Source organism: Coregonus lavaretus (assembly GCF_964263955.1).
Source record: "Coregonus lavaretus genome assembly, chromosome: 28".
Classification (NCBI taxonomy): domain Eukaryota; kingdom Metazoa; phylum Chordata; class Actinopteri; order Salmoniformes; family Salmonidae; genus Coregonus; species Coregonus lavaretus.
Window position 1 is genome coordinate 33,127,250 of NC_140015.1, and position 13,563 is coordinate 33,140,812.

The 13,563-nt window shown below is 44.6% G+C and overlaps 1 protein-coding gene across 1 annotated transcript in view; it reads right to left on the reverse strand.

Moving 5' to 3' along the window:
• The window catches only part of LOC311104526 (histone lysine acetyltransferase CREBBP-like), a 74,572-nt gene that overhangs the window by 36,575 nt on the left and 24,434 nt on the right, over positions 1 to 13,563 (reverse strand). Inside the window, exons 3-4 of the mRNA XM_084146389.1 lie at positions 4,839 to 5,003; positions 3,249 to 3,504 (exon numbers count right to left, since the gene is read on the reverse strand). Of these exons, the coding sequence (XP_084002515.1) occupies positions 3,249 to 3,504; positions 4,839 to 5,003 (421 nt within the window). The remainder of the gene's footprint in view (positions 1 to 3,248; positions 3,505 to 4,838; positions 5,004 to 13,563) is intronic.

The window sequence follows — 13,563 nt, forward strand, 5'->3', positions numbered from 1 at the left end:
TGGCCAAATAAACACTTGAGCACATAAAAATATGCTTTTGCCCAGTAAATCACAGAGTCAAAGAAAAAAACAAATCATAAAACGACGTGACTATTCCGAGCGGAAGGTGACTGTTGCCTAACGGGCCCTGTGCACACAGTCAGATAATTGCTGTAATAGATTTGATTTACACCCAGGGAATGTAAGTAAATGGTGTGATTGCTCAGGAGGAAGACACCAATAACAGGATGATTAGGGGCTTTAGAGACACATGGTGGTAAAAATCCTAATTTCCACTTAAATCGAATCGTCACTTAGTCTACATTTTCTTCAACGAGTCGGACGCGAAGGATATTCTACAGACACCAGACAAGGCCCAAATCCCCGCCATTCGCATGAGAAAGAGACGGAGATATCGTCGACGTAGGTCGGGGTGCCTTGTAAGGAGCCGACGGCGAGCGAGTAAACTGCCTCTTCCATCAATCCTATTAGCCAATGTTCAATCATTTGAAAATAAATTGGACAACCTAAGATTAAGGTTATCCTACCAGCGGGACATTAAAAACTGTAATATCTTATGTTTCACCGAGTCGTGGCTGAACGATGACATGGACAACATACAGCTGACGGGATATACGCTACATCGGCAGGATAAAACGGCTGACTCCGGTAAGACAAGGGGTGGCGGTCTGTGTATATTTGTAAACAACAGCTGGTGCATAAAATCTAATACTAAGGAAGTCTCAAGGTTTTGCTCGCCTGAGGTAGAGTATCTCATGATAAGCTGTAGACCAGACTATTTACCAAGATAGTTTTCATCTATAATTTTCGTAGCTGTCTATTTACCACCACAAACCAATGCTGGCATTAAGATTGCACTCAATGAGCTGTATAAGGCCATAAGTAAACAGGAAAACGCTCATCCAGAGGCAGCGCTCCTAGTGGCCGGGGACTTTAATGCAGGGAAACTTAAATCCGTTCTCTCTCATTTCAACCAGTATGTTAAATGTGCAACCAGAGGAAAAAAATACTCTAGACCACCTTTACTCCCGTAGCACTCACGTCTGTAGCCATGAAGTGCTTTGAAAGGCTGGTCATGGCTCACATCAACACCATTATCCCAGAAACCCTAGACCCACTCAAATTTGCATACCGCCCCAACAAATCCACAGATGACGCAATCTCTATTGCACTCCACACTGCCCTTTCCCACCTGGACAAGAGGAACACCTACGTGAGAATGCTATTCATTGACTACAGCTCAGCGTTCAACACCATAGTGCCCTCAAAGCTCATCACGAAGCTAAGGACCCTGGGACTAAACACCTCCCTCTGCAACTGGATCCTGGACTTCCTGACGGGCCGCCCCCAGGTGGTAAGGGTAGGTAACAACACATATGCCACGCTGATCCTCAACACGGGGCCCCTCAGGGGTGCGTGCTCAGTCCCCTCCTGTACTTCCTGTTCACCCATGACTGCATGGCCAGACACGACTCCAACACCATCATTAAGTTTGCCGACGACACAACAGTGGTAGGCCTGATCACCGACAAAGATGAGACAGCCTATAGGGAGGAGGTCAGAGACCTGGCCGTGTGGTGCCAGGATAACAACCTCTCCCTCAACGTGATCAAGACAAGGGAGATGATTGTGGACTACAGGGGAAAAAAGAGGACTGAGCATGTCCCCATTCTCATCGCTGTAGTGGAACAGGTTGAGAGCTTCAAGTTCCTTGGTGTCCACATCACCAACAAACTATCATGGTCCAAACACACCAAGACAGTCATGAAGAGGGCACGACAAAGCCTATTCCCCCTCAGCAGACTAAAAAGATTTGGCATTGGCCTCAGAAAGTTCTACAGCTGCACCATCGAGAGCATCCTGCCCAGACTACTTCCATTACCCCCCCACCCCAACCCCCTCTTTTACGCTGCTGCTACTCTGTTTATTATTTATGCAGTCACTTTAACTCTACTCACATGTACATATTACCTCAATTACCGGTGCCCCCGTACATTGACTCTGTACCGGTACCCCCTGTGTATAGCCTCCCTACTGTTATTATATTTTACTGCTGCTCTTTAATTATTTGGTATTTTTTATTTTTTACTGCATTGTTGGTTAAGGGCTGTAAGTAAGCATTTCACTGTAAGGTCTACACCTGTTGTATTCAGCATGTGGCACATTTGATTTGATCAACGCATTGACTGAAGTGGAAGTTAGGATTCACCCCTTCAAGAGCATAAAATAGGTCATTCTACTCCTGCTAACATCAATAAGTCTCGGCCCAGAGTTTGTATTAACTAAAGAAAAGCCTCAAGTATTTGAGTTATCATTAAGTCACATGGCTTGTAGGTACGTGACATATTACACCACAAAATGTCAAACAAATACAAAATTGGAACAGGCAAACCCAAACAACGAGAGGCCATTTAAATAAATAAACACTAATATAAACAATTTTAAAAACACGTAAACAGCACAACCTAATTAAAAATCGGCTGAGACCTAGAACATCATATATCCTCATTTGACCTCGTCGTCATTAAAACACATTACCAATATGACTGGCACCATGGGGTTAAAGGTCAGAAGCCATTGACCTAGAGAGACCCTTTAATGTCCAGAGCAAAGCGGGTCGGGAGGAAAGCTCCGTAGCCACCCAGACAGACCCAGTGTGGAGACTAAAGCCACTTGAGTATTTACATTAGGCCTAAGCACCCAGACAGGCTTTTAAAACAAGCCCTGGGATTTATAGCTGCTGGTGTCCTCACTATTAATATAGGCTGGAGCAGGCTTTCAGTCAGTCACAGGGGCAAACAGGAGGGAGGGAATGGAAGACAATGTTTCTTTCAAAATCCTCAATTCTGCACATCCTCTCTCTTCACTTCCTCCTCAAAACGCACAGAGAAGGTCAGAGGGCAGGGACCTTAGACCTTCTCCTCCAATACGGTTGAGAAGTAGTCGAGCAGATAGGATGCAAGGAATAGCAGAAAGACTAATTCAGATAGAGCCATGGAGGAGAGAGTGGCTTTAGGGACAGCAGAACAGAGAAAGGTAACCAACTGTTGACTTCACCAACGTCAATCAACAAACTATAGCCTTCTAAATGGCAGGAGGAGATATCCATGTCTCTTACATTAAATGGAGTAAAAATGACATCCAGTTGGACATTAACGAGTGTGTGTTCATTCATATTCACACAGGCTCAGTCCACCAACCCTTAACCAGCATCCAACACCACCCAACCTCCTTCCCCAGACACTCACCCTGGCAGGACTTGCCGGCCTGGCAGTGTGTCATGTGGTTGAGGACATTCTTCATGGTGCGGCAGTGTGGCAGGGCGCAGGCCCGCACCTCCCCATTGGCCTGCTCCCGCCGCTGGCACTTGTGGGCGTGGAGCAGCAGGACCAGCTGCTGCTGGATGAGCTTGCGCTTCTCTGGGTCGGCTGTGTGGCCTGCCGCCGCAGCAGCCACCCCGCCGCCGCTGGGGACCATGGAGGATACCTGCTGCTGCATCTGGGCCTTGGGAGGGGAAACGCACCAAATAAGGAAGTGAGGTAGACTGGATTTATTTGAAACAGCTTGAATTGGATCCTGGATCTGAGGTTTGATGAGGGAGAAAGAGAGAGGGAAAACATTTGTGTGGGGGGGGGGGGGGGGGGGGGTGAGCGGAGAACAGAGAAAGAACAATTCCCAGACAGGCCAACGAATGGCTCAAAAAGAAAGAAAAGCAGAGAAGCCACAAAAAAAAAAACGCCTGGTAAACATCTAAATATTTCACATAAGACTCCTTTAACCTTTAACCAAAATAGAAACGCTTTCAACTATTTCCTCTGTAATGAGTTCATTAGGCACTTTTCCTGTTCCTGGGAGAGAGACTTGCATGCAGTATTTACTCAGTGCCTTGAAAGAGACCCCTCTCTTTTTCTCATTCTCTCTCTGCACAACTAGGATAACTGCTCAACAATATTCTGAGTGGACTGCCTTTTAACAAATGTTTCCCCCTTCCGGCACTCTCTCATTCTGCATTCCAGGCCTGGCTTTTTGGAGAGGGAAGAGAAATAAGTCGGAATAATTGTTCCAATACCGTGGCGGTGGGAACTGCACTGTTATTCAAAGCCAATGCAGAGACGAATGGACTCGCAGACTTCGGTTTAGTTGTGTCACTACGTAAGACTAGATCTGAAAGGATTTGATAGGTGTTAGCGATATGGTAATACATCTTTGTCCTCTGATAGGCAGGGGGTAATTTTCACTGTATTGCTTCAACCAATCCTCTCAGAGTACATAGGATCAATGATAGGGGTTTTAGAGACCCCTCCTCTAACTAGGAAATGATCTAATCTCTTCAGTGTTCACAGATCTGAAAGATCTGGATAAGTCAAATCAAATGTTATTTGTCACATGCGCCGAATACAACAGGTGTAGACCTTACCGTGAAATGCTTACTTACAAGCCCTTAACCAACAATGCAGTTCAAGAAATAGCGTTTAAAAAAAAAACATGGGTACTGTAAGTGTACACATTAATATGACGATGGTTTCACTTAACCCTCCGATAAACTGAGTGGAGGTTCCACATAGTATGGTCAGTCCTTTCATATCCGCTAACACCAAGAGAATAGGGGCAGGGTTACAACAAGTCTGAAACTCAAGGCAAGGGGACCACATCAGGCCCGAGAGCTGCTTTTTGTGGCCCCCAGACAGATATCGGATTCCAACTGGTTAAGGGGGCTAGACGAAGAGGCACGAGATCCAAATGGAACCAGACCTTTCCCAGAACCCTTTGTTTGGGTTGTCATGTAAACTAAACGCAGGTTTGCATTTCTCCTTTTCTACGAAGTTGGAGGAACTTACCAGGTTTGGCACGCTGCCGGCCCCCTTCAGGTCGCTGGGGAAGGGGGGCAGGCTGTTGGCAAGAGCTGCCTTGTTCTGGAGCTGCTGCTGGGTGTTCACCCCCATCTGCTGCTGGACCCCTCCCTGGCCATACTGCTGCCCAAACGGACTGCCAGCCATACCCATCTACAGAGAAAGAGAAAGAGAAAGAGAAAGAAAGAGAGAGAAAGAGACAGGGGATTAGGACAATCACTGAGGTGAACCGGGTCTCTGCTCATGAGTTTCAAAACGACTCAAGAAGGATCACGACGATGTATAATTTGGGACTGTAAAACCATGAAACTAACTAATTGGGTTAAAATGAAATTGGGGCCCCAATATTGCAAAGCACAGCCACAGGTTTCCCCACTGCACACAATACCAAAGAGCCTAGTGTTTGAGCACTGATTCCGTGGGAAGTGTCTAGAAGGGGAGAGTGACGCGCAATGGCAGGTCTGACTGTTGACATGTGTCTCTACGTGGTTGAGATAAGAGGAAGTGGCCCCTGTTACAAGGCCTCCCCAAATCACGCTATCTCTTAACCACAACAACATCTAATATTAAACAAAGGAGAGCACCTAAACCTAACACAGGCTAGGTATAGATATGAATATATGTCTTACAAGTTACTTGTAGAAGATTGTACATGTAGGATCTTGTGGAGGAGCCCATTGAAACGGATGAAAATAGGAGAGAGCGGTCAGATGCAATGTGACATGGATATTATTTCAACAGGTCCGTGACGGTACCCCTGTCTTTATAACGGCCAAACCCAAAAACGGGCAAATAAGGAAACAGAGCTATGAAAGAAACATTTACCCATGGGTGGTTGCCAAATCCCGTCCATTTATGTATCCATCTAGCATCATTAAACTTCCTTGACTGGCTTCTCAACACATAGAATATACTATATTTCAGAGCCAACAGGTGGTGCAAGATCTGCTGCAGGCATGGAGAGAATAGTAAAATAACTAGTGCTGAACAGTGTGCAGCTGCAGGCACCTGCAATCTCTTTAGAATAAAACAAACACTCATTTTGATCTTCCAATATGACCAATAAGGTTTACCCATGTAGGTGTGCAGTCATTTATCGGTTAATTACCCTGTGCAATTATGACATTACGCTGAGTATACCAAACATTAGAAACACCTTCCTAATATTGAGTTGCACCCCCTTTTGCCCTCAGAACAGCCTAAATTTGTCAGGGCATGGACTCTACAAGTTGTCGAAAGTGTTCCACAGGGATGCTGGCCCATGTTGACACCAATGCTTCCCACAGTTCAGTCAAGTTGGCTGGATGTCCTTTGGGTGGTGGACCATTGTTGATACACACAGGAAACTTTTGAGCGTGAAAACCCCAGCAGCGTTGCAGTTCTTGACACAAACCGGTGCGCCTGGCACCTACTGCCATACCTGTTCAAAGGCACTTACAGTTCATTTGGAAAGTATTCAGACCACTTCATTTTTTCCACATATTACTTTATAGCCTTATTCTAAAATGGATTGAATTGTTCCCCCCCTCTCAATCTGCACACAATACCCCAAAATGACAAAGCAAAAACAGGTTTGTAGATTTTTTTGCAAATTTATTTAAAAATAGAAAACGTAAATATCACATTTACATAAGTATTCAGACCCTTTACTCAGTACTTTGTTGAAGTACCTTTGGCAACGATTACAGCCTTGAGTCTTCTTGGGTATGACACTACAAGCTTGGCACACCTGTATTTGGGGAGTTTCTACCATTCTTCTCTGCAGATCCTCTCAAACGCTGTCAGGTTGGATGGGGAGCGTCGCTGCACAGCTATTTTCAGGTCTCTCCAGAGATGTTCGATCGGGTTCAAGTCCGGGCTCTGGCTGGGCCACTCAAGGACATTCAGAGACTTGTCCCAAAGCCACCCGCTGCATTGTCTTGGCTGCGTGCTTAGGGCCGTTGTCCTGTTGGGAATTGAACCTTCGCCCCAGTCTGAGGTCCTGAGAGCTCTGGAGCAGGTTTTCATCAAGGATCTCTGTACTTTGCTCCATTAATCTTTCCCTTAATCCTGACTAGTCTCCCAGTCCCTGCCGCTGAAAAACATCCCAACAGCATGATGCTGCCACCACCATGCTTCACCGTAGGGATGGTGCAAGGTTTCCTCCAGATGAGACGCTTGGCATTCAGGCCAAAGAGTTCAATCTTGGTTTCATCAAACCAGAAAGTCTTGTTCCTCATGGTCCGAGAGTCCTTTAGGTGCCTTTTGGCAAACTCCAAGCGGGCTGTCATGTGCTTTTTAGTGAGGAGTGGCTTCCGTCTGGCCACTCTACCATTAAGGCCTGATTGGTGGAGTGCCGCAGAGATGGTTGTCCTTCTGGAAGGTTCTCCAATCTCCACAGAGGAACTCTAGAGCTCTGTCAGAGTGACCATCGGGTTCATTGTCACCTCCCTGACCAAGGTCCTTCTAACCCGATTGGTCAGTTTGGCCGGGCGGCCAGCTCTAGGAAGAGTCTTGGTGGTTTCAAACTTCTTCCATTTAAGGATGATGGAAGCCACTGTGTTCTTGGGGACCTTCAATGCTGCAGACATTTTTTGGTACCCTTCCCCAGATATGTGCCTTGACACAATCCTGTCTCTGAGCTCTACGGACAATTCCTTTGACCTCATGGCTTGGTTTTTGCTCAGACATGCACTGTCAACTGTTGGACCTTAAATAAGACAGGCGTGTCTTTCCAAATCATGTCCAATCAATTGAATTGACCACAGGTGGACTCCAATCAAGTTGTAGAAACATCTCAAGGATGATCAATGGAAACAGGATGCACCTGAGCTCAATTTCGAGTCTCATAGCAAGAGGGTCTAAATACTTATATAAATAAGGTATCTGTTTTAAATGTCTAAAAAACAGTTTTTGCTTTGTCATTATGGGGTATTGTGTGTAGATTGATGAAGAAAATTAATTTAATCAATTTTAGAATAAGGCTGTAACGTAACAAAATGTGGAAAAAGGGAAGGGGTCTGAATACTTTCCAAATGCACTGTAAATAATTTGTCTTGCCCATTCACCCTCTGAATGGCACACATACACAATCCATGTCTCAATTGTCTCGAGGCTTAAAAATCCTTCTCTAACTCGTATCCTCCCCTTCATCTACATTGATTGAAGTGGATTTAACAACTGACATCAATAAGGGATCATACAGTTGAAGTCGGAAGTTTACATACACCTTAGCCAAATACATTTAAACTCAGTTTTTCACAATTCCTGACATTTAATCCTAGTAAAAATTCCCTGTCTTAGGTCAGTTAGGATCACCACTTTATTTTAAGAATGTGAAATGTCAGAATAATAGTGGCGAGAATGATTTATTTCAGCTTTTATTTATTTCATCACATTCCCACTGGGTCTGAAGTTTACATACACTCAATTAGTATTTGGTAGCATTGCCTTTAAATTGTTTAACTTGGGTCAAACGTTTCGGGTAGCCTTCTACAAGCTTCCCACAATAAGTTGGGTGAATTTTGGCCCATTCCTCCTGACAGAGCTGGTGTAACTGAGTCAGGTTTGTAGGCCTCCTTGCACACACACGCTTTTTCAGTTCTGCCCACAAATGTTCTATAGGATTGAGGTCAGGGCTTTGTGATGGCCACTTCAATACCTTGACTTTGTTGTCCTTAAGCCATTTTGCCACAACTTTGGAAGTATGCTTGGGGTCATTGTCCATTTGGAAGACCCATTTGCGATCAAGCTTTAACTTCCTGACTGATGTCTTGAGATGTTGCCTCAATATATCCACATAATTTTCCTTCCTCATGATGCCATCTATTTTGTGAAGTACACCAGTCCTTGCTGCAGCAAAGCACCCCCACAGCATGATGCTGCCACCCCCGTGCTTCACGTTTGGAATGGTGTTCTTCGGCTTGCAAGCTGTCCCCTTTTTCCTCCAAACATATTGATGGTCATTATGGCCAAACAGTTATAATTTTGTTTCATCAGACCAGAGGACATTTCTCCAAAAAGTATGATCTTTGTCCCCATGTGCAGTTGCAAACCGTAGTCTGTCTTTTTTTATGGCGGTTTTGGAGCATTGGCTTCTTCCTTGCTGAGCGGCCTTTCAGGTTATGTTGATATAGTACTTGTTTTACTGAGGATATAGATACTTTTGTACCGGTTTCCTCCAGCATCTTCACAAGGTCCTTTGCTGTTATTCTGGGATTGATTTGCACTTTTCGCACCAAAGTACGTTCATCTCTAGGAGACAGAACGCGTCTCCTTCCTCAGCGGTATGACGGCTGCGTGGTCCCATGGTGTTTATACTTGCGTACTATTGTTTGTACAGATGAACGTGGTACCTTCAGGCGTTTGAAAACTGCTCCCAAGGATGAACCAGACTTGTAGAGGTCTACAATTTTTTTTCGGAGGTCTTGGCTGATTTCTTTTGATTTTCCCATGATGTCAAGCAAAGAGGCACTGAGTTTGAAGGTAGGCCTTGAAATACATCCACAGGTACACTTCCAAATGACTCAAATTATGTCAATTAGCCTATCAAAAGCTTCTAAAGCCATGACATCATTTTCTGGAATTTTCCAAGCTGTTTAAAGGCACAGTCAACTTAGTGTATGTAAACTTCTGACCCACTGGAATTGTGATACAGTGAATTATAAGTGAAATAATCTGTCTGTAAACAATTGTTGGAAAAATTACTTGTGTCATGCACAAAGTACATGTCCTAACTGACTTGCCAAAACTATAGTTTGTTAACAAGAAATGTTTGGAGTGGTTGAAAAACGAGTTTTAATGACTCCAACCTAAGTGTATGTAAACATCCGACTTCAACTGTAGCTTTCACCTGGTCAGTCTGTCATGGAAAGAGCAGGTGATCTTAATATTTTGTACACACAGTGTATAGCTCAGGTCTTAAAGGGGCAATCAGCAGTTGCTACATAAATTTTTTGACTTAATGATATGTACCCAAGAAATGCCTCACTAACTTACAATGTCGTACTCCACCAGAACCCCAAAATGTAAGCTTGTTTTACTCCAATATTTGTAAACAAAGTAAATGTAAACAAACTGTCTAGCCTCAAAACTCATTGCATCCATAGCTCTGTCTATGAATTTGAGAGTGGTTACATTTCCCCAGCCCCATCCTGAGAACAATTTGTTATTGTTTGAACTGCTGATTGCCACTTTAATATGTTGGATGACTAGCAATCGAGCATAATAACCTAATCCCCGTCTCCAAACTCCATCCCTCTCCTGGTGTGCATGTGTACACAGCCCTGCCTGCTCTGCTCTAGCAGCATGCTCTTTTACTGTGCTCTGCTGTGCTTAGTGGAGGGGAGAGGAGAGCGAGGAGGAGGCTCTCCCGCTGCTGTCAGCGCTCCAGCAGACAGATGAAAGAGCCAGAGACTAGCAGCAGCCACGCTCAGCTCAACAGCTGAGCTCTAGTCTGCTGTGTGCGTCTGCCCCTCCCCCTACACACACAAAGAGTGGCGCGCTGACGCTCCCGACTTCCGCTCTGCCTCACGTACACTTTAGTTTTAGTCTCCCACAAACAAACACTCTCACGGTCCCTGTCTAGCACGGGCACGCTTAGTGACTGGCAAACAAACTCACTTCAAGCTTCAACTTTGTTATTCCTTTTTACAGGCTAGATCTTGCTCCAACTCTAGGCCAGCTCCAGCTCCAACTGAGCTGGATAATTTATTTGGCACATCTTAGATAGTTAACTTATAAGCAGTGGCGTATGGCGTCCCCCCCCAGCTTTAGGGCGCCCCAACACACACATGTCCCCTTTACAGCTCCATTATGAGCCAAGGGGTCAGCACACACAGAACGGGGAGAGCGAGAGCGAAACTACGAGTGTTCACATGCCCTATGCCAAACCTACGAGTGTTCACATGCCCTATGCCAAACCTGGGGCGGCAGGTAGCTTAGTGGGTAAGAGCGTTGTGCCAGTAACCGAAAGGTCGCTGGTTCTAATCCCCGAGCCGACTAGGTGAAAAATCTGTCGATGTGCCCTTAAGCAAGGCACTTAACCCTAATTGCTCCTGTAAGTCGCTCTGGATAAGAGTGTCTGCTAAATGACAAAACAAAACATAAAACAGGGGTGTACCGCTACCATTTCTTTCAATGGCATTGGTAGCAGTACTGTAGCTAATGGAAACTACCACAGAGACCGGAGAGTATAGTTTCAAACTGAAAATGAAGGTAGACCAAGTGGTCTTCTGTCACAAGGTTGTTATTGTCCCTCTGTTTCAAATAGTTATCTCATGTTGTTGTGCCTACTGATTCCCACAGAGACCACCACATGTCTGTGAATGGCAGCAGTAGGTGTACTCTAGCTAGCAGGGGTGCAGTTTGTGAAGCACGTCTGCTCATCGAAGTTGGGGTGAATTCTATTTCAATTCAGGAAGTACACTGAAATTCCAATTCTCTTCAATTAGAAAAATTTGGAATGAAGATGTTCGTTTAGCATACTGTCTAAATTGAATGGAATTGACCCCAACCCTGCTGCTGATCATTACAAATACCCAGAACGCTGGGCTGACGCTCTGGTCTCTGCCACACTTCAGCAGCACGCGTAAGTCTTGTGGCAGCTGTGCAATGTCAATACTGCCAGAGCCAGCAACAGCTCTTTCATCTAGCAACCACAGCCTAACCAACGTACCATTGCACGTACACACTAGCCTCCACAGCTTAAATCACTCTTTCAATATGTCCTTCATTTCTTTCTCTCCATTACTATCCATTTCTCTTGGCAGTAGGTTAGATGGTGAAGATGCACTCACGTCCTATCAACACCCAGGGTTGACCCTGCTACTGTTGCTAGGGCGTAACTATGGAAAATTTGCAGAAAACTGTAGACATGATATTACTCACTGTCAGTCTTGCGCAGTATTGTGTAAGAAAGCAAAGTTGGGCACTCAAGTGCGTGTCAGCGAGCCCGGGGGTTTGTTTCATGTGGTGACGGCCTGCATGTGTCGCGTGTGTATGAACTAGCAAGCTGGTTTCCCCTTGGTTTCTTGTCAAGCCACAACAGTAGCAGATAAGACCAGTAGATATCCATGAAACTATCACTACCACAGAACTACTACTATGCGCTTTTCACATATCAACATATAAAGCTAGTCTTCCTCTTGTTCTTTCTCTGCACAGAATCAAGACATTACTTGTTATCAGTATGTTGCCTTTGCAGAAACAGAAAAATATCCCTTCACCCTCCATCAATCATTTATAGCCACATTCTAAAACAACTTGAAGCAAGTAAATAGTAGGCCAAAGTCTATAGGTTATTAATGAAATATCAAGCTATATCAAGACCTAACTATAGAATTATAATTAATTATATTTATATGGGCCTAATGCTCCACGCTTTCGCCTTCCCTACAAGTGAGACAGGCAAGGGAATACCTATATACACCTCATACGATATGAGACTGTTACCCTGCTGTCTGCTCTGACTCCAGTAGCTACAACCAGCTAGCTAAGCAAGGGAATCCAGTGGATAACGTTAGCATTGATCTGCTATGGAGACCTCTGACTCCAGTAGCTACAGGCAGAATCCCGTTATTGGAAAAGGCTGTTCTGAGGGCAGGCCTGTGCTCCTAACATGCTATGAAAGGTCACTTCTGCTGTACTGGAGGGATGTATTCAACACCCCAGCTGGGTGTCCTGTTCCTCCAACAATCCCAGGGTAAGCTTACAGATGGATGCGTGTATGGTGGGTGAGAGACAAGGATGCATCAGAGGGAGGGAGACCAAGAGATGTATGTGTACACGTATTGACCAACAGGGATTATAGCGCTCAAGCAGTACAAGAACAATGCACATTCACACTCCGATTCTCTCACACACACACAGTGAGTGTATCAAGAGATCAGTCTATATGAGCAGGGAATCCCTGTTCCAAACAGAGAGACATGACTTTGCATCTCATAGCTCAACAGTGATGAGCAGGGATACCAGAGCTGTACCGATGCTTGTGCCACCAAACCAACATCAAGCTTCCTATCTAGACAGACAGATGTAAACGTACAGATGCTTCTTCCACCAAACCAACAATATGCTTCCTATCTGGACAGACAGACGTACCGATGCAAAGCATGCATGGAACGGAAAATGCAATGAACAAGCCATTTAGAAAGCATTGCTCTCAAAGCATGGGAAGACTATGGGACACAGTAAAGCAAGGACATCATTTCCCACTCCCATCTGTGTCAAGACTGGATGCATATAATTAAATAATCTAATCAAAAAGGTGAGATATATACAGTACCAGTCAAAAGTTTAGACACACCTACTCATTCCAGGGTTTTTCTTTATTTTTACTATTTTCTACTTTGTAGAATAATAGTGAAGACATCAAAACTATGAAATAACACATACGGAATCATGTAGTAACCAAAAAATAGTTAAACAAATCAAAATATATTTTATATTTGAGATTCTTCAAAGTAGCCACCCTTTGCCTTGACAGCTTTGCACACTCTTGGTATTCTCTCAACCAGCTTCACGAGGTAGTCACCTGGAACGCATTTCAATTAATGGGTGTGCCTTGTTAAAAGTTAATTTGTGGAATTTCTTTCCTTCTTAATGCGTTTGAGCCAATCAGTTGTGTTGTGACAAAGTAGGGGTGGTATACAGAAGATAGCCCTATTTGGTAAAAGACCAAGTCCATATTATGGCAAGAACAGCTCAAATAAGCTGTGAAGGTCAGTCAATATGG